This window comes from Urocampus carinirostris, chromosome 1 (genome assembly GCF_059441175.1).
Source record: "Urocampus carinirostris isolate Australia breed hairy pipefish chromosome 1, RoL_Ucar_1.0, whole genome shotgun sequence".
In the NCBI taxonomy this organism is placed as follows: domain Eukaryota; kingdom Metazoa; phylum Chordata; class Actinopteri; order Syngnathiformes; family Syngnathidae; genus Urocampus; species Urocampus carinirostris.
The window spans coordinates 16,302,209-16,324,593 of NC_142349.1; the positions used below are offsets into that span (position 1 = coordinate 16,302,209).

At 40.9% G+C, this 22,385-nt stretch overlaps 1 protein-coding gene across 3 annotated transcripts in view; it reads left to right on the top strand.

Moving 5' to 3' along the window:
* pbx4 (pre-B-cell leukemia transcription factor 4) overlaps nucleotides 1-22,385 on the top strand; it is a 41,660-nt gene that overhangs the window by 14,133 nt on the left and 5,142 nt on the right. For all 3 annotated transcript variants that reach the window (XM_088328703.1, XM_088328712.1, XM_088328720.1), the window contains 6 exons: nucleotides 15,768-16,012; nucleotides 17,113-17,303; nucleotides 17,431-17,566; nucleotides 19,921-20,077; nucleotides 20,355-20,425; nucleotides 21,606-21,692. In XM_088328703.1, the coding sequence (XP_088184829.1) occupies nucleotides 15,768-16,012; nucleotides 17,113-17,303; nucleotides 17,431-17,566; nucleotides 19,921-20,077; nucleotides 20,355-20,425; nucleotides 21,606-21,692 (887 nt within the window). The remainder of the gene's footprint in view (nucleotides 1-15,767; nucleotides 16,013-17,112; nucleotides 17,304-17,430; nucleotides 17,567-19,920; nucleotides 20,078-20,354; nucleotides 20,426-21,605; nucleotides 21,693-22,385) is intronic.

Here is a 22,385-nt window from a genome sequence, read left to right on the forward strand (position 1 = left end):
AAAGGGCTTAAAAAAGTAATGTTGTTGGATTTCACAACTATGATCACATATGAAGCTTTGTTCAACCTGATCCATTTATAGAGGGCTCCGCGCTTTGTGCTAAAAATAGTGACACGGCTTCGTGCCGCCATCTTGGAAGTCTGTCGATTACAAGCGGTGATAGCGAGAGGAGCAAATATTTACTCAGTTTGTCTATTTATTTACTCAACTAGCTTTGTTTGTGTACGGATTTTGTCCATCAACACTATGGAAAACTACGTGGAGAGTTTAGACAAGCAAGCACGCGAGCGGTACGCTGCGAAGTTGCATTTTATTGGAAAATTGGATCCCTACAAAATTAAAAACAAGGACTGGAAGTCTGATCCCGATTTGTTGCCGTGTGTGACTTGCATCGAACTTGTTAACTATCTTATTTTCCACCCAAGTCCCTTTTGTGAACTGAAGGATTTTCAAAATTACAAAAGTATGGAAGCCTACGACAGATTTGTGTCTGGTTGGGTTCGGGATGTGTCTGTGCACACAAGCCAAGGTGATGAAAACAAGATTGTGAAAGGGAAAGTTCTACATTCTCGGAGTTTGTCTCAGCCAAGTTTACAACCATGGATCATTGTTGACAAGTCATCATCGATTCTGTGTGCCCATTGCAACTGTGTTGCAGGTTTAAGGGAATGTTGTTCTCATGTTGCTTCCCTTTTGTTCTATGTTGAACAACCCGGGAAAGGCAACGCTTCTCCGAACGGCGCACCGGTGGCTAAGTTAGCTTAGCTTTCGGGGGCTTTAAATCCTCTATTGACGCGAGTTGACTGAGGAAAGGAGACTCTCTTTCCCTGAAACCGCGTTGAATTTCTCCTCCAAAATAGTGTACGAATGAGAAACGGAGTTTTGTTCGGTTTTTAAATGTCGTTTTCGGCGAAATACCTCACATATATGTTAGAAAAGTAGTTTGGGGTCGTCGAGCTGTTGTCATGAAGTACACATGTCCCATAACCTTTTTAAATTTTATTTCTACATCATAAATAATTAAATTTACCTGTCAGAAAGTGGTCAGAACAAACACGAACACAGTCAAGCTTTGGCAAATTCGACCGGTTGATAGCTGCCAGCCACATTCGTCTTCGCCGTTCACTTTTCTCCTGAGCTTCAATCCCCTGATCGTAAACACACTTCGGAAGTCTAAAGAAGCCCTTCCCACCCTTTTCACCTCGGCTACAACAGCCAACAATAACGCACGTATTCGGCATTACAATGTAGAATCTAACTGGTTCGCTGAAAAGCTTTGTGGACTCCCAAAATGGGCGCCAGCAATGCATTGTGGGTGATCTTAGGACCTCGAAGCACTCTATTTAAGTGTGATGGCAGTTTTACATTCATTTGAAGCAAAATCAGCGGGTTATCCTGATCTTGTAAGATATACCAGTCTGCTAGCAGACAGACTCAAGTTCAGATTAAAGGGCAAAAGCTTAGGATGGCCTGCACACTGGTATGGTACAGTGACTGGGTAGGATTTTGAATCCTAACCCTTTTGTCAGTCATCTCTCTTGGCTTCTATTTCCCTGATGCCTGCCTTCTTTCACTAGTTTCTTCTGTTGTTCAAATACAATTTGAAAATGCTGCTCCGCTGCCTGCCGTGGTCCTCTGTCAATAATGTATTATTGCTCTCCAGTGATTGGAGAAAAGTACTGACTAGGCTTGAGCGAGTGGGGCAGGGCATACGGTTTCCTAGGCAACCAGTGCTCTTATTTACCCTAATGCCATTCACTTTGATTTTTACATTGAGCCTCCCAGCCAACTAGAGAGAAATTGTTAGTACTCATACACTAGACTGAGCAAGATTAAAGGAGGGTTCCAATTGTAGCCTAAATAGATTTCTAGTTTTGTGAAAATGCTAACAATGGAGAAATATTTGGCTTTGCCATTTGGCTATTGGTCGTCTTCCACACAGTGCTGTCTCCATTGCACTGTTACCTGCTTTGGCATTTCTCTGCTCCTCATAAGACCCCCTGAAGGCTCCATTACGTGCTGCCGGAACAGGAATTGACTTTTCTCGTGCGCTGCTTTTGAAAGACCCAATCAGTAACCCTCTTGTATCTCTACATTTTATGCAGTGTATCCCCCACCCAGCCCCCTTGACATGCACTTGTCAGTGCATACACACTCTTCTCTTTCTCTCTTGTGCACATACAGTAGAAATGTAGCAAAGGAGGATAAAAGCGCAGTCGGTCTTTGGGTCTACTCCTACTGATTCTGTGTTGTCCTCTCCTCCTCTGCCTCAGTCTTACTCCCTTTCTTGAAAGAGAAGACTCGCTTTGAACTCGGAGCTTTGATATGGTAATGTAATGGTGCTGTTGCAGGAATGGGGAGGAGGGCAGTGGGGGAGGGGAGGTGAATTCCTCTGAGTGCTGCAGTTGGTTAGATTGTTTTCATTGTAAAGGAAATGTTCTGTGCAAATGCCAGTGGCCCTTTCTCGCTACATGCACACCCCTCATCCCGAAACACCAAATTCAACATCTACATGAAATGTGGTACTCTTTTCATAGTTAATTAAAAACACTCTTTCAGGAACAAAGTGAAAAAGACAAAAAAATGATCAGAGCAAAGTGTTAGGGGCTTTGCTGAACACTTCTCAGTTCTCTTATTCCGCACTCTCTTGGGTATTTACTGTAAAAATAGCTCATGTCGTGCAATTGGACTGCTCATGCCAAAAATCTCCCACAAGCTACTGCAGTTATCCTCAAAAGATTTTACATTTAGCTTTTTCTTTTTAAGCTTCTTCTATTTACTTTTCATGTTTCCCTTTTTTCTGTACACACAAACAATCCGAGCCTTTCTCTTACTTCTGTCACAAGTTCCATAATTTTATTTTATTTCATTAGTGAACATTACCAGTTTATTTTCAGATACGTTTATAAGGCTTTCAACTGTTCTCAAGATGAATTGATGTAAAACTGTGCAGTGTAATACCTTGGAGAAAACCGGTTTATAATTACATACCTTCTCATTCCTTTTCTTCTCAGACCAGCACCTATTATACACATGCCAGTTACCTTGAGAACTTGTCCTTATAGCTAATTTGTTTTGTAATTAGCTAAATAATGGCTCTCCATGAATTATGTGATATCTAAATACAAAATTACTTAATTTTAGAAGCAATTAATAAAATTGTAAATATTTTAAAAGAATAAAGTGAAATAAATGAATAAAAGTATTTTAATGAGAAGCCATTTACAGAAGACTATTCAATTGAATGAAACACCCAGTCTTCAAGATCAGAAACATTCGAGCCAAAGGGTTCAACCACCATATACAGTTGAATACATATGACAAAAAGCAAAGGAAAAAAACATCACAGCAGATACATAAGTGTTGAATTTTATTTTTTTTAACCTATATCCAGCTGTTAAGGCAGTTTTGATTTGGTTTACCGACCTGGTAACAGACAGCAAAATGAAACAAAGGAAATCAAATACAAACACCCTGTCACTAGATGACGCCTGTTACCATGATCAAAGAATGACGGACTATCAGAATGACGACCTCTGTGTTTCGTTCCTAAAATGATGGTGATTAATTGATGGCACCAAATAACTTCAATCGTAGTTACTGTAGGTTTAGCTTGAAATAAATAAAGTACTCTATGACGGAAGAATTCCAAAGGTCTTACTGTATTGTACTGTACCAATAACATTTTGCAAGTTGACCACGTTTATTTTGCAGGGGGAAAAAATCCTGCCGCATGCATGCAACAAACCCGTTCCAATTAGCATTAGTGATGGCTAAATTCTCATCCCCCTTGTAGCATGCATCCCAATACAGTTCTACTTGAACCACCAAATGGCCCCAATTACATGTTAATGGGATTGCAAAATACTTGTAGTTGTAAAAACACAAGCAGGCTCTCTATTAACATTAGTTGTCATTAGTGGTTTTTTTGACTAATGCAACTTTCAAGGCACAGACTCTTTTGTGTTAAATATCTTCATGGGCAAAATGATCATAAAACATGTATTAAATATTACAGATGGTCTAGATATTTTTAATCAATAACACAATTTGTATCTTTACAGAGGTCACACTAACAATAGTCATGTATCAAGATACACGGTCTTTCAGGTAATAGCATGATATCTCACTAGACTTTCCAAAAATTTTTGCTAGCCCCAGAAAACTTTATAAAGAAAAAAACAGATCATTTCTGATGGATCTTGAATGTGTTTTGTAAAAAGGCTTGTGACCATAAATTTTTATATTAATTGTTTAAGCACACTGAGAATTTGCCTTTTCTGTTTTTTTTTTGTGCTATTAATTTAATTTAACTGCACACATGAAGCTTTGTGAGTCAAACAGCTTAATTATTACAAGTTTTAAATGGCCCCAATTTAGTAAAGCAACAAATTGATTTTGTTGTTCTAAATATTTGAGCTGTCATCATTGTATTTTAATAAAGCTTTATAGCAACAGTAGCCCCAGATCCCCACATAGTCACAAATTCTTGTTTTTTTAATTAATTTCCTGAAACCTCTCGTTTTATATTAATGCACTGCAGAGGAGCAAGATTATCTCATTGCTTTTTGGGGAATCTCACTTGTGGTGTGTGGTGTCCTGTCACTCATTCTTGCTCCGTAACCCCTCCACCTCCCTCTCTCTTGCAGAAGAGAATGGAAAAAAGATGGTGTGTGTTGATGGCGGAGGGGTATAGGTTGGGTGGAGGGTGCTGTGGGGGGTTGTAGGAGTGATGCAAGGAGATTGATGAGGCAGTAAGAGCAGGAGTAATTACTCGATGTCCATTTCCCAAGCCAGATTGGCAGACGGCTAATATCACACAGACCCCTGGCCCTGACAGACGCATTGTCATCCACCCCACCCACCCCCGAAATTACAATCGCCACCCCCAACTTAAACTGAAGAAGCGAGGCACCTCAACCTTAAGCCTAGGCCTAATGGTGTGTGGCTCAGCTGACTTTCCCATGTGGCATTATTCCTAAAGGATTTGGATGCTTGTTTACCAGACATGGGACCAAGTCACACATGTGCAAGTCTCAAGTAAGTCTCAAGTCTTCACCTTCAAGTCCCAAGTAAGTCCCAAGTATTTTTTTCTTGGGCAAGTCAAGTCACAAGTCAAGTCCCGAGTCTTAGATTGCCAAGTCCAAGTCAAGTCACAAGTCATAAAAACAGCGACTCGAGTCGACTCGAGTCCAAGTCACTAAGTCTCAAGTCCCCATGTCTGTTGTTTACTGACAAGGCTGTCTGGAGTTTTGTGGTGGGATCATCTCAGTCGAATCTTATAATGATTTTACCATGATTTGTCCCCAAAATGCAACATGACATGTTGCTCGACACCTATCTTAGGGCCCACACTTAAGAAATGTGTTTCTCATTCACCATCAAAAAAACTACATCCTTATTTTTCTAAAAATTAGTCATTTCTGATTTTGGAGTGGATAGTAATGGAACGAACACTGAAAAAAGTTATTGTGGTCAATTAAAGACCAATGCTGTTCTCCAATACAAAGGTCATATTGCAGAGTTAAACCTACCACAATGTGATTTTTCTCAATATTGAAAGCGGAAAATTGGTTAAAATTACCAGATGAATTTCTATTAGTGTGTTTTTATCATGTATTGAAGTCGAATGGCCATGGCTTCCCTACCAATGTTTTTGATCCACCCAGATTGCTACAATTTGACATGATTCAACATAAGTGCGTTAGCAGTTAAGTACTCATAATAGTAGTTTTCAGTTATTGTAGGCTTTGTGACTTCAATATGAACATTACTATCACTCCTTTTATTTTTTTAGAGTATCACCTCAGATTTATGGCATTGAATATATGACGATTAAAATAAAATGAGTGGTCGATTTCCCCGGAACTTATCCAAGCTAATCCTACATCCTTGATGAACAGATAAGCTGTGTTGTCGTACAAATTATTTAGCAAAATTAAAAGTGCTATTTCCAATATTTCAATTACGAACAATTTTGAAAGTAGGTGTTTACATTGAAAGGGTGATTAGCTGCCGGTGACGTCCTGCCTCAAGAGATCGCATAAAAATCTTGGCAAGTTTACCGGCTGAGTAGACAACAAAAATAAAGACGTATAAGAAGGCTGCCATAAATAAGAAGTGGGGCATTAAAAACAAAATGTAGTATGTGGCGACCACAAACAGCAAGAACTGACCTTGCAGTAATTGGCCCCAACACTTTTCCCCCAAATCATACCATGTCGTCAAGCAAACTATTGTTCAGTGCTGCTGCTTGAATCTTTCAAAAAGAAGACAAAAGTACCCAATAGTTCCATGGCGTATCTCATACATATGGCATACCATGAACCACTGCTTAAAAAAACAATAGACCAGTATTGTATCGTTTATTGTTTTAATAATACTGATCAATAATTATAACTGCCTGTCTTAACTTCGACGGCTGGACATTTTAAATAGTACTTCAAAAAAATTGTAATAAAGTTTTAATTTGACATGTCTCAAATCGCTTTTGAGAGCATAAATACTTATTTGCGATCTTGGAGTGTAAAAAAATAAAATAAAAACAAATTTATGGGATGAAATACATTTTTGGCATGACTTGATTTTTCTCGGTGGCTCTTTGTGAGCAAATTTTAAAAAAGCTTTTTAAATTTTTATTTCCAGCTTGATGTTTGGCCCACGGCACAAATTAAGAATATTTTGTTTTGATTTTTCAGCCATGTTGCTTAAGCTCCAAAATGTTAAACAGATGTTAAAATACAGGCAATGGTTGGCGGAAGATGGGAGCAATTCATTCTGCAAAACTTAACATTTTCCCCTACCGCATCATCAACTTCTTAAATAGTGTACATCTATCCAATATAATTTAGTACTCCTGAGTCTTAAGTCCACAATATGTTGAAGTCACCACTGAAAAAACTCTTATCTTTAGTATGTCCTCTTTCCCTGTGTTTGATTTGAAAGGTTGTCCTATTTAAAAACAAAGTCTGTTCAATCTAGGACATGTATACATGAATTGCACTAGATTGGTTGGTTGCTGACTGGTAGTAGAGTGTCAGATCCCAGCTCATAATCCTGGCTAATTAGGGATTAATTATAATTGATGGGAGCCTTCCACCCCTCTACAATTGTTCACATCATGATCCCAGTCTTTTTTACGCCGCGTCATAAATGCAGGGATTGGCAGCAGTATAGTGGTTATAGTGGGTGCTGTAAATCTACTTTTACACAAAGTTTACTTAAGTCTCCTTGTGAAGGAATCTTCTTCAGTGTGGAATTCAGCTTGGTTACATTTTACCAAACAAAACAGGTGTCACTTTACAGCAATGTGTTAATTTTGTGCGGACGTTTTTACAGCCACATTAATTCATTTAACACTTTGGTGTGGTTGGTTTGTTGTGCAGGTGTGCAGTATAGTAACCGGCCAATCCCACTAAAACTAACAGTAAACATTACTGGATCAAATCCACTTAATATCTGCTCATATTGGGGTTTGTAAATTTCAAGCATAAGAAGGTATTCAGACTTTGTATCGGTTTACCTTTCAACATAACTTGTGCTTCAAAAACCTCCAGTGCAAAGCATCGGGGCGACGGTATTTTGACCAACCATAAACACAATTAGCCAGTGGTTTTATTCCTCAGAGGTATATCAACCGGTGTAGGCTAAACATGTCGCCTCAGCAATGTGACACCATCTGACTGTGTCATAAAGCTTGTTCACGTGTTATAAATGAGGACCGCTCGTCTGATCTATCGCTTAATTGCGGCATCATTTGCATAACAGTGCAAATTAACGACCTCTCAAATGAGCGTTCATTTTTCACAAAGTCTTTAGGAGCTCCTTAAGAGTCTGCGCTAATGAGCACAGGAGGCAGCTGGCCTGATGAGAGTCGACTGGGGGGAAAGCCAAACCGTGCCGTGCCTGTGCTTTTACGCGATCACCTTCATCCTACTCTTCCTCTTGTGACATTTCAAAAACCCGTGGCTTTCATCTTTTCTTAGTACGCGACAACACCGGACTTGATATTACACTGGAGACAGAGTCCTGTGATTCTCATTCCTTTATTGTTGATTAATCATGTTTTGAAGCTGCAGAGGCAAAACAAAGTGCACTATTTGCCTGCAACAGAAAGGTGTGCTGTTGATTTCAGTGTGTAGCATACGCAATAAGCTCACATGAGGTTTGTGAAACTTTGGATTTGCACACACTACCAAAATGCAACCTTACAAAAACAGTTTTATAAAAGTCTATAAATATTTTCAGAGTACAGACTCTGCCCTACTTACGAACAAGACGATCATTTGTAAGGTGAATTTGTTTGTAAGTTGCTTCACTGCTATATTTTGTATGTTTAAGGTTTATATAAGTATGTTTAAAGCTTGTATAAGTAGCATGTAGTTTTGTACTAAAACATAAACATTTCATGAAATAATATGCTCCATAAAGATTTATAAAGTTGAGTTTAACCTACTTTTGGAAGATGCGCTTCAAGAAGCCCTCCTCTGTGGTAAAACGCAGCCGAAAAAAGTGTTCCGACCATTTGCTCAACCGCATCAAGCTTTATTCCACTTTCATGTTAAAAAAAAATGGATCGCTTCTTCTTTAGAGTTTATACAAACCATATTGAATGCATCCACAAGATAGTAAACGATAAAGTTCTAAGTGCACTGGCGATTCAGTAAACGGAGCACTGTATGTTTACTCACTAGGAAGCCGAAGCCGGATTTCTTCTTCGGGGTGGACGCTGGGTGACCGCTCACAGCGCCACCACATGCTGGTAGCAGCTCTGTGGCCTTGGGGGTATGGCGCCAGCCCCGAGACTGGCAGGTTGTGGTTCAAGCCTTGGCCGAGTCATACCTAAGACTTAAACATTGGTCCCCTTTGCCTCCCTGCTTGGCGTTCAGCATTAGGGGTTGGAATTGCGGGGGTTTGGTCACCTAATGACTCCCAACACCTCAGTTGGGTTGAGCAAGGGGGCTTGGAATCCCCTCCTCTGAATCAATCTCCCAAAAAGAGTCAGAAAAGACTCTAGCCACCTCCCACTAGGGGGATATGGCTGTGGTAGCAAAATATTTTTTGACATCCCGAAAAAATAGAAAAACTGACTTTGGTTGTGGTTTATTAAAGTATTGATTACAAACACACATGGATAAAAACTTGTCGGAGTTCGTTTTCAGCTTCTTCCAACTTACGAACATTCTATTCATTAATCTTAAATTCTCTCGCGGCCGATGCTTTGTTTCCATGTCCTTCTGCGTAGCGTAGAAATCAACACACCACGGCGGAAGAAACACTGTAAGCATTCAATGGAGGGAAAGTGAGGTTTAACATTTAAATAATATTTTGGGGGACAACTCTGTCCAGACTTCGGTAGCACAATAACTTTCAAATGGCACATACGCTATGGCGTTAGCATCCATGAGCACTAATAATGCATTGCGTATGACATCACGCGTACTCTTTCGCACAAGCTGCATATGATGGCAATCAAACAGGACATGCTTAAAGGCACAGGAGAGGCATAAACGGCACATTCATTTGGATATGTGAACGATCTCGCAAAAACATCGGAATCCACCCCAAAATATTGTAAGCCTTGACAAAGCTGAGGCTCAAACCTGTGTCCTCCCAAACTCTGGAGCGGCCGCCCGACCCTGAGGGCACTGAGCTGGTCTCTGCCCGCCGCTCTGCATGAGAGACTGGGTGCACTGCCCAATAGGGTTCACCCTACAATTTAAAGAATATCTGAAACTTATATGTGCGCTTTATGGGTGTGAAAATATGGTACTCCCTTCAGAGAACAGCGCAAATAGGCTCTAACCAGAGTAGAAAGAGACGTGACAAGATGACAAGTACATTGGAGTCTCCAGTTTGAGAAATGGATACTTACAGGTCCTTAATGAGCAGCTCAGTTAATTAGTACCCAAAAAGACCAGTCTCCACATCTAAACTGAAGACGCGACACCAGAGAAACTGACCTTCAAGGCAGAGTGACCAAAAAAAGCCATATCTGACACTGGCCAACAAAAGGAAGAAATTCATATGGGCAAAAAACACAAACTTGGGACAACACATTTTTTAGATTAGAATTGTATTCTACTCATCCTTTTGATGGAGATAAAATCAGCACCGTAATGATTAAGACATAGCGAAGCTTCCATTACCTGACAACACTAATTGATCTATCCCCGTTAATGTTTTGTGAACTCATGTGCGTGTGTTCGTGTTTGCGCTCGGGAGACTGTGTTTGGGTTTGTCATTGGAAGGGGGACAACATGTCGTCATCGCTCTTCTCTCCAATGCTCTCTTTTAGTTAATGAAGTACTGATTAATTATGTGCTGGTGTTGAAGTGTAGTTCAAAGTATGAGTTGTTCAATACTTACCTTGGTCAAAACACATTGTATCTGCACTCTATATTTACACACATAATGTATGTGTTAAATGTGAAGTGAAGGTCTGCGTGCAACAGGACTCTGGTGAGCTCCCCAAACAGATGCTGATTAGTGTGAGCTGCTTAAAGAAGCAATGAACATATGGATTGTGCTTATTAAGTTGGCTGTACCCCTCCCAAAAATACATTATTGAACAATATTAAAAAGAGGGCATGTATTTGGTGTTGCTTGAACGTTGACTTTACAATTTCTTTCATTGACTTAATGCCCATTAAGGCAGCATTTCGTTTAGAATATCGGCACTTCAATACTAATTCCAGACAGGGATGTTGTCACCAACTCAACCCCGCTTCATACGAAGATGAAAATACCTAGATATTTTGTTTTAAATGACAAATGATTAGCAACATTTTTGGACAGTCACACCCTGTAGGATGAATTTGACACATATTTTATTGTACATAATTTCTTGTCACAAAAAGCTTTCCGTGTCCTAACTCTCTTTAGCTATGTAATGAAAGAATAGCTGATGTAGCCCCGACCACACCCCCCACCCCTAATTTTTTTCTCCCTCTCCGGTATGTCTCAGCTCGGAATTCTTTATATTTCTGTAACCGCTCGGTGTCTCTTCCCGTCTTGCACAAACACACAGCGACACTCACTCTCATGCACGTCTTCGCCCGTGACTCCCTTTTGCCATTCTCCTTGGTTCTCCTTCCACCCGCCCATTTCTGCTCACCTTTTTTTTCCCCTCTTCCTCCCCTTCCCCTATCCTTCTCTCCTGCTCCCTTGCTCTCTCCCAGTGAAAGGCTGAGAATACCCAAGGGAGCTGATGCAATTAAAATGCTAATCCTGTCTGTCTACAGAGAGAGGGAGAGGGGGGGCTGACAGCATGAGGGATTGCGGCTCACATGGAGAACTCGACTGAAATGGAGAACAGAGGGGGGAGAGAGAGAAGGGGGGAAGGGGTGGGCTGAAAGGGAGAGGGGGGAGGGGATGCGTGTTGGGGGGAGACAGAGTGAAAAAGGGGATGCTAGCGAGGGGAAAGACAGACAAGGATAAAGCTTGTGCTGTGAGCTGAGCAATGATATACTGACTGCGTTTAAGTCTTATCTGCGCTTCGGTGTGGACGGCATTACGGTTAATGTACATCATCACGCCGCGCTATTGGTTGGGCTCTTCAACCTTACTCACTGCCACACTTCACGCAGCCTACTGTTGTGTCTGCCCAGCTCAATGGCTTCCGCACTGGCAGCCGCGCAGAAATGAGAATGATTATGTATGCAGCCAAAGCCCAGCTGGATACCCTGAATATTTCATAGTATATGTTGCTCGCTCCATCTCCCGGTGCCACGGCGAGGGTGGGAACATGTGCAAAGTACTGTAGAGGCCGCTTTTATCATAGCCAAGTAAGACGAATTTAAAGAGTGCCGCTTCTCATTAACTCAAGTGTCGTGCTTGCAATTCCAATAGCTCGTCAAGCAAAACAGCTTTATCCTGTTTTTATGTCATTTTCAGAGCAATTGTGGTGGGTTTTAGAAAGTGTGCTGGCAGGCAATGCAAACAAAAAAAAACCCTCAAGTCACAAAGCACAAGGCTGGAATCCCATTTCTTTTGGAGGATATAAAATTGTTATTTCCACAGCAACTCATTACAGCATGTCTTATAATAACACTAGACTGTGCTTGAGTCCAATTCGGGTAATCACGGCTTAATTGGAGTAATTAGGGGAATGTAAGGGCATTAGGCTACAGCTGGGGGCCATAATGAGGTGGGGAGGGGGCTCAAAGGGAGGTGGCAAAGCTTTTGGAGTGCTACAGTTGCCTTCTGCATTACACAATGGTTCTATATATCGCTGAATAGAAAGAGCAAAGGAAAAAGTCCCTTAGTCCATGTGATGGACATTGAACATGGTCTGTAACAGTACGACCCGATTATTCTGTCTGCTGTCGAAGGAACCTCAAACAAAAGACGTCTATTACGCCAAAACAATAAATCCAATAGCGTCCCTTTTTGTGACTAATTAACTCGACGTTATCTTGCTAAGTTGTGGAGCGCTTGCTGGTGAATGACTACAAAAAGTGGAGGGAAAATGATGGGCGAATCAGGGTCATTAGTTCAGGCGGCAGGGTCTGCTGCATTCCTGAGCCCTAAGATGGGGGAGCAGCAGAGCAGGAATGCGCCTTAGAAAGCGAAGAGACCTCAGCAAAGGGAAAGAAACGGGCAAGAAGGAACAAGAAAAGAAAAAAGGGAGGGGGGAGGTAGTTGGACGCTTTGCTACAAATGGTGAAACACTCATTTATCAAACGAAGGTTGAAGGAAAAAAACTAAACTCATCTGCTCGGCCTGTGGCATCTGGAATGCTTGAGCCAACTTTTTTTTTCTTTTCCAGATTGGTTAGCACAACAAAATGCACTCAGCTCTTTAGTTTCTAACCTGTTTTTCTATCTCACCCTCCACGGCGAAACATCCACACAAAGACTCACAAAATTCGTACTTAAGTTGCACTTACCAGAGACACTTTGAATGGCAAATTTTGAGGCACTCCGCAACCTTTGACGTGGGGTATGCATAATTATGCGCATAATGCTACAAGACAAATCTTGTTCACTGTTCAGAGTGCTTGAAATCCTTTAATGCTTGAATTTTTATGTTGTGTTTGTGCTTGAACTTTGGGTGAAATGCTTGTGAACGCTTGAAATTGTTTCCATGTTCCTCAAAATGATGACAACACTTCTCTCTGATGGCTTCACTTTGCCTTTTCATTTCTTCTTTCGCAATTAACGGCAGCTGGGGTTAGTTTGTATGGCATTGTCCTATGAAGTGGCGTTGCACCCAATTGGACAGCTGCATGCTACACCTAAACAGGGCACTATATGACATGTGTATTAGTGCAAGGATTATGGATCAATTATGGACATTGATATGAGCCGTGCAAAAAATAAGGTAGGGTTTCCCTGTGATGAATTGTAATGGGGAGAACTTCTTGCGACTAAAAATGTAAGCTACACATTGTTTTACCCAAGACCTATAGCATGACAGGTTTGTCACACACATATATTCATGATATACTCCAAATCTAAAAATCATACATCTTGATAAATGCACACCCAAATCAAAAATCTCACTTATAAATCGCAGATACATTTCAGGGATATGCGAAATACATGATCTCGCCTTTAAATGTTACTGGAGAGATTGGCATTGCAAGTCCTTTAAAAGTCAAGTCATGTTAATTTGTATAGCTGTTAATCCTTAATCGTTGCCATGAAAAAGGTGTACTAACCCTGTGTGATATGAACATCGAAATTCACATCCTGATTTAGGAAGATTCACATTTTGGGGAGTTTTTACCTTTTTTTTTTTGCATGTACCATATATTTTTAAGTGTCTGAAGCACTTTAAAATAAGAACAATTATTGTGAAATTCAAGCTTACTGTTGGGATAGTGTTAATCCAAAATAACTGTTAGTTTCACAAAGACACTATCAACCTACGAAATAATAGATAAAATAAGAGACACAAGTTCAATGTTCGAGTCAAGTTATTTTTATTTGTATAGCCCTTAATCATAAGAATACAATAACAAAAGGGAAAAAGAGAGCAGTTAGAAGATATAATTACTACCTATCGAGGATGTAAATTCCCACCAAACCCCCAAATATAAGCAAAACAATTCCTTGATTTATAATTGAATCTTCTCCTGGAAGCAAATCAAGGTGAGAAAAAAAACTAATTCTGTGTTTTCCAACTCCGATTACTCAATGTTAGTTGCAGTTTTATTTGGTGACTCATTTTCAGAGTGTTAGCTTTCAAAACAGACAGAGACTGTTCATATTCTCCAAACGGTTGAGCAACAGGATTCAATTTACTATGGGTACACTTCACATGCTAAGCAAGTACTCTTTCCAAAACTGGACTTGGTTTTTCTCTCCCTGAATTGTGAACGATTCGAAAGAGAGTAAATGTTGTAGGCGGCGACGTAAAAGATAGTTGTCTGCGCCAGAAAGTTTCCACTAACCGAGTGTTATCTGGAGGTTTGTGTATGTGTGAAAGAGAGAGATGAGAGTGCGGCTGTGGGCTGACAGAGGTCCTGGTATAATACAGTGGTGGAGAGCAGGGACTGATAACTATACTTATGGCCACTGGGGCTCATAGTGACAGCACATGCACTCCCATTACTGGTCCCATGCCTCATGCCCTTATCTCTGGCAGCCTGCCACCAAGGGACCACACTGCCCTCTGCTGTGCATACTGAGTACGTGTTAGGCTTCTTTGTGAATTATGTCTGAGTGTTGGGGCGGTCAGAGCTCTGCTTTTTGGAATTTAAGAAAAGAAGTACCGTATTTTTATGGACTATAAGGCGCACATTAAAACCCTAAATTAGTCAGAACTTTGAAAGTGCGCCTTATTTACCGCAGAATACAGTGCATACAGTTGGAAATGCACAGTGTTTATAGTTGTGCATTACTACACAATGGTTTATGCTATAGATTCTTATTTGGGCAATAAATGATTAATTGTTAATTGTAGCATGCGTGGCAGTGACGCCGTCAACACTTCACCACTATACCAGATGACATACGAAATGGCGTTAGAGCTTAATTCATGATCAGATTATTTTTACTCGCAATGCCACAAACACTGATTTACAAACTGCTTCTGATAGGTTAACCATTCTCTCCACTTCTTCACATATGCGGTTATAACCTTGTTTTAATATGTATACATACTTGAAAGAGCTTTTATAGTATTTTGTTGAAAGACTGTCTGTTTTCAGTTTCTGTCTATTGCCACATTTCTGCCACACAGGTAAAGAGGTTGCCACACAGGTAAAGAGGTGGAAAGCTTGTTTAGCCTATCAGGATGCACCATGCTAATCAGTGTTTCTGGCACTGTGTGTAGAAGTAATGTGGTCAGGAGAAAAGGTGTGCATTTTCGTAAGTTGTCCGTACCATTAGTGGTAAAATGTCGGTGTTCTTACCGCCGTGATTCGGGTTCGATTCCCGTTGCAAACTGTTTACTATTTTAATCAGCGATAAATAGGGACTGATCAATCATTGCATTATTATAATTATACGCCGTAAGTGTTTAAAGGGCCCAACACTAATAGCCACGGTAGTTCCCACTGTACTCCCAATTACATGTGCACCTTATGTATGAACAATATATGACCACGGACTGTTTTTTGGGAGTGTCCCTCATAGTGCTGAAAAATACAGTATCTTCACTTTTCCAATGAATGTGCAGGAAATGCCAGCAAGACGTTGTATTTTCTGTTAAAAAAATCTAACAAACTGTTAGAAAGTCTTTAATGGCTTAGCTTGTAAAAGAGCTTCTTACACTCGAATCTTCACTCAATACATATTTCCTTCTCTTATTCCATACAGTTCTCAGTATACGAGGCGTGCAGGAAGAAGACCCCCCAGATCCCCAAATCATGCGTCTGGACAACATGCTGCTAGCAGAGGGCGTTTCCGGTCCAGAAAAAGGTGGCGGGTCGGCGGCAGCTGCTGCAGCCGCAGCCGCAGCAGGCGGCTCACCCACGGATAGCAGTATCGAACACTCGGACTACAGAGCCAAACTCGCCCAGATTCGTCAGATATACCACTCCGAGCTGGAGAAGTATGAGCAGGTGTGTTTTTCATCATACTGGCAATTGTTTGGAAGTCGGTCAATCAATTCCAAGCCATGTTTCCACAAGGCAGCTTCGTTTGTGTGTTTTGGAAAAATACATCTTGACTGGCCAGTGTTTATGCAGAACAGTATGTGGGTCACATGTTAATGACTGCGACTGGTGTGACAAATAGAATGAGCAAACTGTAAACACCATAAGTAAAAGAAGAATGTGATTGGACAACGGTCCCTTCCTGGGTGTCAAGTTTCATAATTAACTGAGGACCTTGACAGACTTAAAATAAACTAAAAACAGTTGTATGTCAACCTTGACAGGAAGGTAAAAATGATTCATAGTATGATTTACCATATTTTCCAAACCATAAGTTTCCGTTTTTTTCATAGTTGCGACTTACATTCTGGTGAGACTTATCTGAGAAATTATTGATGCATTATAATTTCACATTTCACATGGGCGTATCATTTCACGTATTCACACTAAACTGCAAGAGGGCGCTCTAGTCCTGTGTTGATCATTTCAACCTTGCCCTGTTGTGCTGACAAATGTTTTGGGTGTTGGGTTTTATCAAATAAATTTCCCCCCCAAAATGCGACTTGAATGTTTTTTCATACTTAATTATGCATTTTTTGGCTGGTGCGATGTTTTTATGCAGGGAACATGCAGAGTATTTTTCCTCCATTCTGTTTCGTGATATGGTTTGAAACTATTTGTTTTTACTCAACATACCAAATTTGTAACTATTAAACCCGCATCAAATTTGGCTTCTTTATTAATCAAATAAAAGTAATTTTGACTTAATTGTTCAGTTCTTGAAAAGGGTAACACTGCATTATTGTTCACTTCCTGTCTGGTGTTTTACTAAAAAAGTTGGATTAAGGTCCAAAAATCTCCAAACATTTCACAGTTACATGTAGTGTGTGAAAGTTCCCTGCCATACATCCTCATGACAAGCCGATTATCCAGTCAGTAAGAGTTGAGAGGGCTGAGACGCTCTCTTCGAGTCTTTCGCAGCACCTGACAGCTTCCCCACTTTGTCTTTCTCTATCTAAGCAGCAGCTTTCAAGACTGGTCTTCTCTTTCTCCCTCTCTCTCCGCAGGCATGCAGCGAGTTCACCAACCATGTAATGAACCTGCTGAGAGAGCAGTCTCGAACACGGCCCATCTCGCCCAAGGAGATCGAGCGCATGGTGGCCATCATCCACCGCAAGTTCAGCTCTATCCAGATGCAGCTTAAGCAGAGCACATGCGAGGCCGTCATGATCCTGCGCTCGCGCTTCCTAGACGCCAGGTTCGTATTTGACGCGTGACACGTCTCTGATTACTGCTAAAACACTCTTTGAGCGAGTTTTTTTAAGCCTTTGCATGCCAGCTCACATTCCGAGCGTGTTGCCGATTGTTTCTTTTCTGAAAAACAGGCGCAAGAGGCGCAACTTCAACAAGCAAGCGACAGAGGTGCTCAACGAGTATTTCTACTCCCACTTGTCTAACCCTTACCCCAGTGAGGAGGCAAAGGAGGAGCTGGCCAAAAAGTGTGGGATCACGGTTTCTCAGGTAGGTTAAGCTGCGACCTCTAAAGGGAAATATTTTGGGGCCGATGGCAATCCGCGTAGAAGGCAAACTGGAATTCTTGCAGTGCTTCTCAAATGCGAGTGGCTACTTTAGCCTTTGTTAGGTACTTGAAGGTCGTCTCAAGCGGTGCTTGAAATATTCAGATTTATTGTAAAAAAAAATAAACGCCAACGCACAATGACTGCTTCTGTTTTTACCACACTGCAAATTAAAATACAAATCTTGTCCCATTGGAATGTATTTTTTTACTTAATTTTTAATTGACTTTATATCGTAATTTATTTCACTGTTTTATTTTACTTGGAGGCATGGTCAGCAGCCAGCATAAATTTCTGAGTATGTAAAAAAAAGAAGTCTCTAGCTCATTTCTTTCAAAAGTTCTGAATTCTTTAACAAATGCAAACCGATTACACTTCGCCAGAAGGGCGCAGTAAAAGTTTGAAAAAGCTGACAATATTTTGTAGTACAGTGGAACCTCGGTTCTCGACCATAATCCGTTCCAGAAACCTGTTCGGGAACCAATTTGTTCAATCACCGAAATCAATTTTCCCATTAATAATAATGTAAATCGTTTTAATCCGTTCCAACACCCTGAATGTTTACCATGAATGTTTAACGTAAACATGAAGCTAACCCAGGCTAATCGTACGTTCGAGTTAGCGTAATCTTCTGTACGAAAGATTACGCTAACATGAACTTGTAAAAATAAAATAATCAGGTTGTTTACAAGTCATTTAGCACCTGGGTCTCTACAAGTGGCTAGCTCTTCATTTGGAAAGGGGGCTCCGTTCCAACACCCTGAATTTGGGGCTCAGTTCCAACACCCTGAATGTTTACCTGAATGTTCAACATAATCATAAAGCTAACCCAGGCTAATTGTACGTTATCGTAATCTTCCGTACAAAAGATTACGCTAACATGAACATGTAAAAATAAAAAAAAGGGATAAAGAAAAGAATTATAGGATTTCTTACCTTTGTGGTGGTCAGCAGAAGGCGCAGGCAAGATCAGACACTCGCACACCTCTTTCATATTTGGCTATTATGTCTTTCTTAAAGGCAGTAGTTGTACGAACAACTTTTCATTTTTCACCTGTCCTGCTTGCACCGACCTTCTTCGGAGGCATAGTTAGGTTCACACCTAACACTCCGTTCACCGATATAAAAAGCGAAAGCAAAAAGAGGCTAGTGCGCACGTGATAACGGTTGGTCACGGCGCGTGGGGGCGATCTACACCCGTACGCCGCTCAGCATCGCACCCTAGCGTACGCACTCACGCATTACCGGCGTTCGAAACTCAGATTTTTGGACCGAACAGCGAAGCAAGAATTTCTCTAAATTTTTGGTCGAACTCCGATTTGTTCGAACTGAGAGGCTTTCGAAAACCGAGGTTCCACTGTATATTCTCAGCTTCGGTAGGCCCAGCCTAGTAGTTTGATCTGATGTTAATACCTGTTTACTGCTAAAACACTTATTTTGTATTTCTTTTTATTGCAAAGACATATGACAATTAAGCAAACATATTTTGATCAATAGCTCCCCTTTGAGTTTGATATTGTTTTATACTTGTGGTGAGTTGGTTCAGTTGTAAAACTGTGTTTACTCAACTGTTGGAGACAAATTGTTGACACATTCAATGTCAAACTTGAAAATTATGTTTTACCATTATTTGTGAATAATTGTGTTGTGCTTGCATAAAAATCTCTTATCTGTGATTTAAATTTGTAGGGTAGGCTACAAATGTAGGCTGAATGATGAAGCATAGTACTGATGAATAAAAGTATTTGGCGTTGACTTTTTTACTGATCCGGCGCACCTGAGAACATAACGTCTGGATCTGTTCCCCAACCCAAACTGAGTTTGACATGCTTGGTTTAACCTATTAGAATGCTGAACAAAATGCACTTTGGAAATCAATATTTTTGTCACTGTGAGTTAAAATGGTGTTATAAAGAGATAAGTTGTTATTGCTTTTCTTATGTCATCTGTACCACTGGTAGTTGAGTGATAAACTATCGGCTCACTCGCCGACATGACCCATCTCTGTGAACAATGTTTTACGTTTTTCATCAATCATTGTACAATTACAAAGAGACCGACGGTTATACATGCAGTCGCTCTTACTGTAGTCTCAAGATTAGATGCCTTGTAGTCTGAAGTTCCTTATGTATGCAAAATATATGACAAAAGACTATTTGTTGCAGAAAATATGGTACTGTGTTAGCCAAACCAATTATTGTATTAGGAGGGCACAGCTATCTAGCTTGATTTATTGTGTGATTTGGGCCAAATTGTGTGGGTCGCTATCTTAACGTTCCTCGCTACACCTTTCCACAGGTCTCAAATTGGTTTGGCAACAAGAGAATACGTTACAAGAAGAACATCGGCAAATTCCAGGAGGAGGCCAACCTTTACGCAGTCAAGACGGCAGTGGACGCCGCTAACGTATCGGCGCAAGCTAGTCAGGCAAATTCACCGGCGACGCCCAACTCAGGTAACCATTTATCACTACTGATGGCCTCAGATCCCCTCTAACCACTTCTCGTATTTTTCAAGCAAAAAAAATAATCTGACACTTAATTTTAGTCATTTTATAACAAGTTTTTCACATTTTCAAATGTTCTTCCCAAGCCTATGCAGCCCCTTCAAAAAGAGTAGCTAGATGATATTCCAGCTTCGCGTTCTGCTCGTGTAATACTGCCTAGCGGTGACCCCAAAACAATAAGCATGGCGTCTTCTCCCTGTGGGGTGATTGGGTTTGTCTCACGCAGGCGACAGCTACATTGGATTACGATTGCTCAACGGGGAGGGCATCGGCGTCGCACCCTCTCTCCAACCGCAGGTACGCCCCGAGGATGGCAGTGCCTGCTGACCATGCCTTCCAAGCTCCTGGGATAGTTTCTTTAGCTTAGCTCCCTTTTTCCCATGACCTCTACCCTCAATCCCTTCCTGTACTCATCCCCAATTAATTGCCATGCAAGGAACGCCAGGGACATATTCAAAGAATTGCAATATCCATTCCTTTAGTTGTGTGAGCGTTTCCCCTTCCCCAGCAACAGCATCCCCCAATCTACAGAAGACCACCGCACACTTCCCACCTTTTTGTTCCAGCCATGCTCCTTCAAACATTCCTCCGCTTGTTATGTCTCTTAAAGCGTGTGCTGGGGGGGTTAAGTATGTGATCATCAAATTTGATCGGATCTTCATCAAAGTCCATGAAGGAATTACGTAGTAGCATATTTTCTGTCAATACTCGGTGCATCAGATTATAAGGTGCAAGATACTGGACTCATATCTTTGTAGTTTTTTGTACACACTCAAAATAGGGGGATAAGACGTAATTGAATTTTGCATTTACAAGGAGAACAGAAAAGAAATGTTAAAACAACCTCAGATAAGAGAATTCTAAAGGTCCTTACATGAGCCTCTTTTTATTAAATTTCCTAGAAAACCGAAAGCACATCTTTCCCTAAAGAACAGCAACATTATTGGGGGATAGTGACAATGCATAATTGGCAATAATGACCAACCCTAGATCTTATGCAAGCTCCTTTGCAGGTGTCCAATAATAAAAACACAAGCAAGCAGAATCAAATGATCAATAATATTGGTTTACTTCCAAGAAAAGAAATTTCTCAGAAGACTTAACGCCTTACAAAAGGATTATGTACAGTCGCTTCTTAACGCAAATAAAAAGTATATTCATCTAGCTTTTTTGTCCTTTTGGTGTTTGGAATTTTGGTGAAGATCAGATTATGTACAGATTGTGGAATACCTTTTCGACCACTCGTCCAAGTGAGCATTCCGATTAGCTTTTTCTTCTTTTTCACCCCAAAATTAACAAAAGATCACAAAGGCGCTTGTCCTGTTGTGGAGAAAATCAATCCGAATATTCTGTGATCAACAAGACACCAAGCAATGGTAAAAACAAGATTGCGGACACTCACTCGGCCGTGTTGCTCTCCGATTGCGGCGTTTAGAGGGGGGGCTTGTGACTGATCCCTGCTTGTGTGTGTCAACAGGTGGATACCCTGCACCGTGCTACACACCTGACGGGCGGCTATGAGGAGCTGTCAGGTAGCGACCTCTACACCCCTCATCGCCTGGATGTGAGTCACGCATTTGAACGTATCACCGTTCTGAGATCTTAATTGATGTACACTCCAGACAACATAGCGCACCTAAATAAAGGCGCGCATTTAAAGATGAAACCAAATGTCGTTTTTGTACAAGCCGCGCTGGATATTAAGCCACCGATTTATTCAGTTATACAACTGAGCTCATTCACGTCCATTTCTTACATTAAAAAAACATCAGCGGGGAAATATCCAGTACAAAATAGTAATTGTGCTGCGTTGAAAACACTCGCTTGCAAACTGAATTTCCGCAGCAATCAATCTTAATCAAGTAGTTCAGCTATTGATATTCATTGAATTGTTATTAAACATATGCAGGAGTGTGACAATAATTTGTGTACTGTACTGACTAAAATCCAGTTTTTTTTTTGGTGGATGTAGTGACAAACATGCTGTTTTCTCCAGACCTTGAGCATGTGCCATGCAGATTATTCTTCCCTTTTTGATAAATCTGGAGATGTTCAGTCAGGAGAGGCAGATGAGGCGCAACCTGTAGGCAAGGTGTCTGGAACCTTTCTGACTGAGAGCCCATCCATCCATTATCTGCACCGCTTATCCTCAGTAGGGTCTCAGGTGTGCTGGAGCCTATCCCAGCCATTTTCACTCAGAGGGCAGGGGATACAGACAATTCGCTCGCTCATTCACACCTAGGGACAATGCATGTTC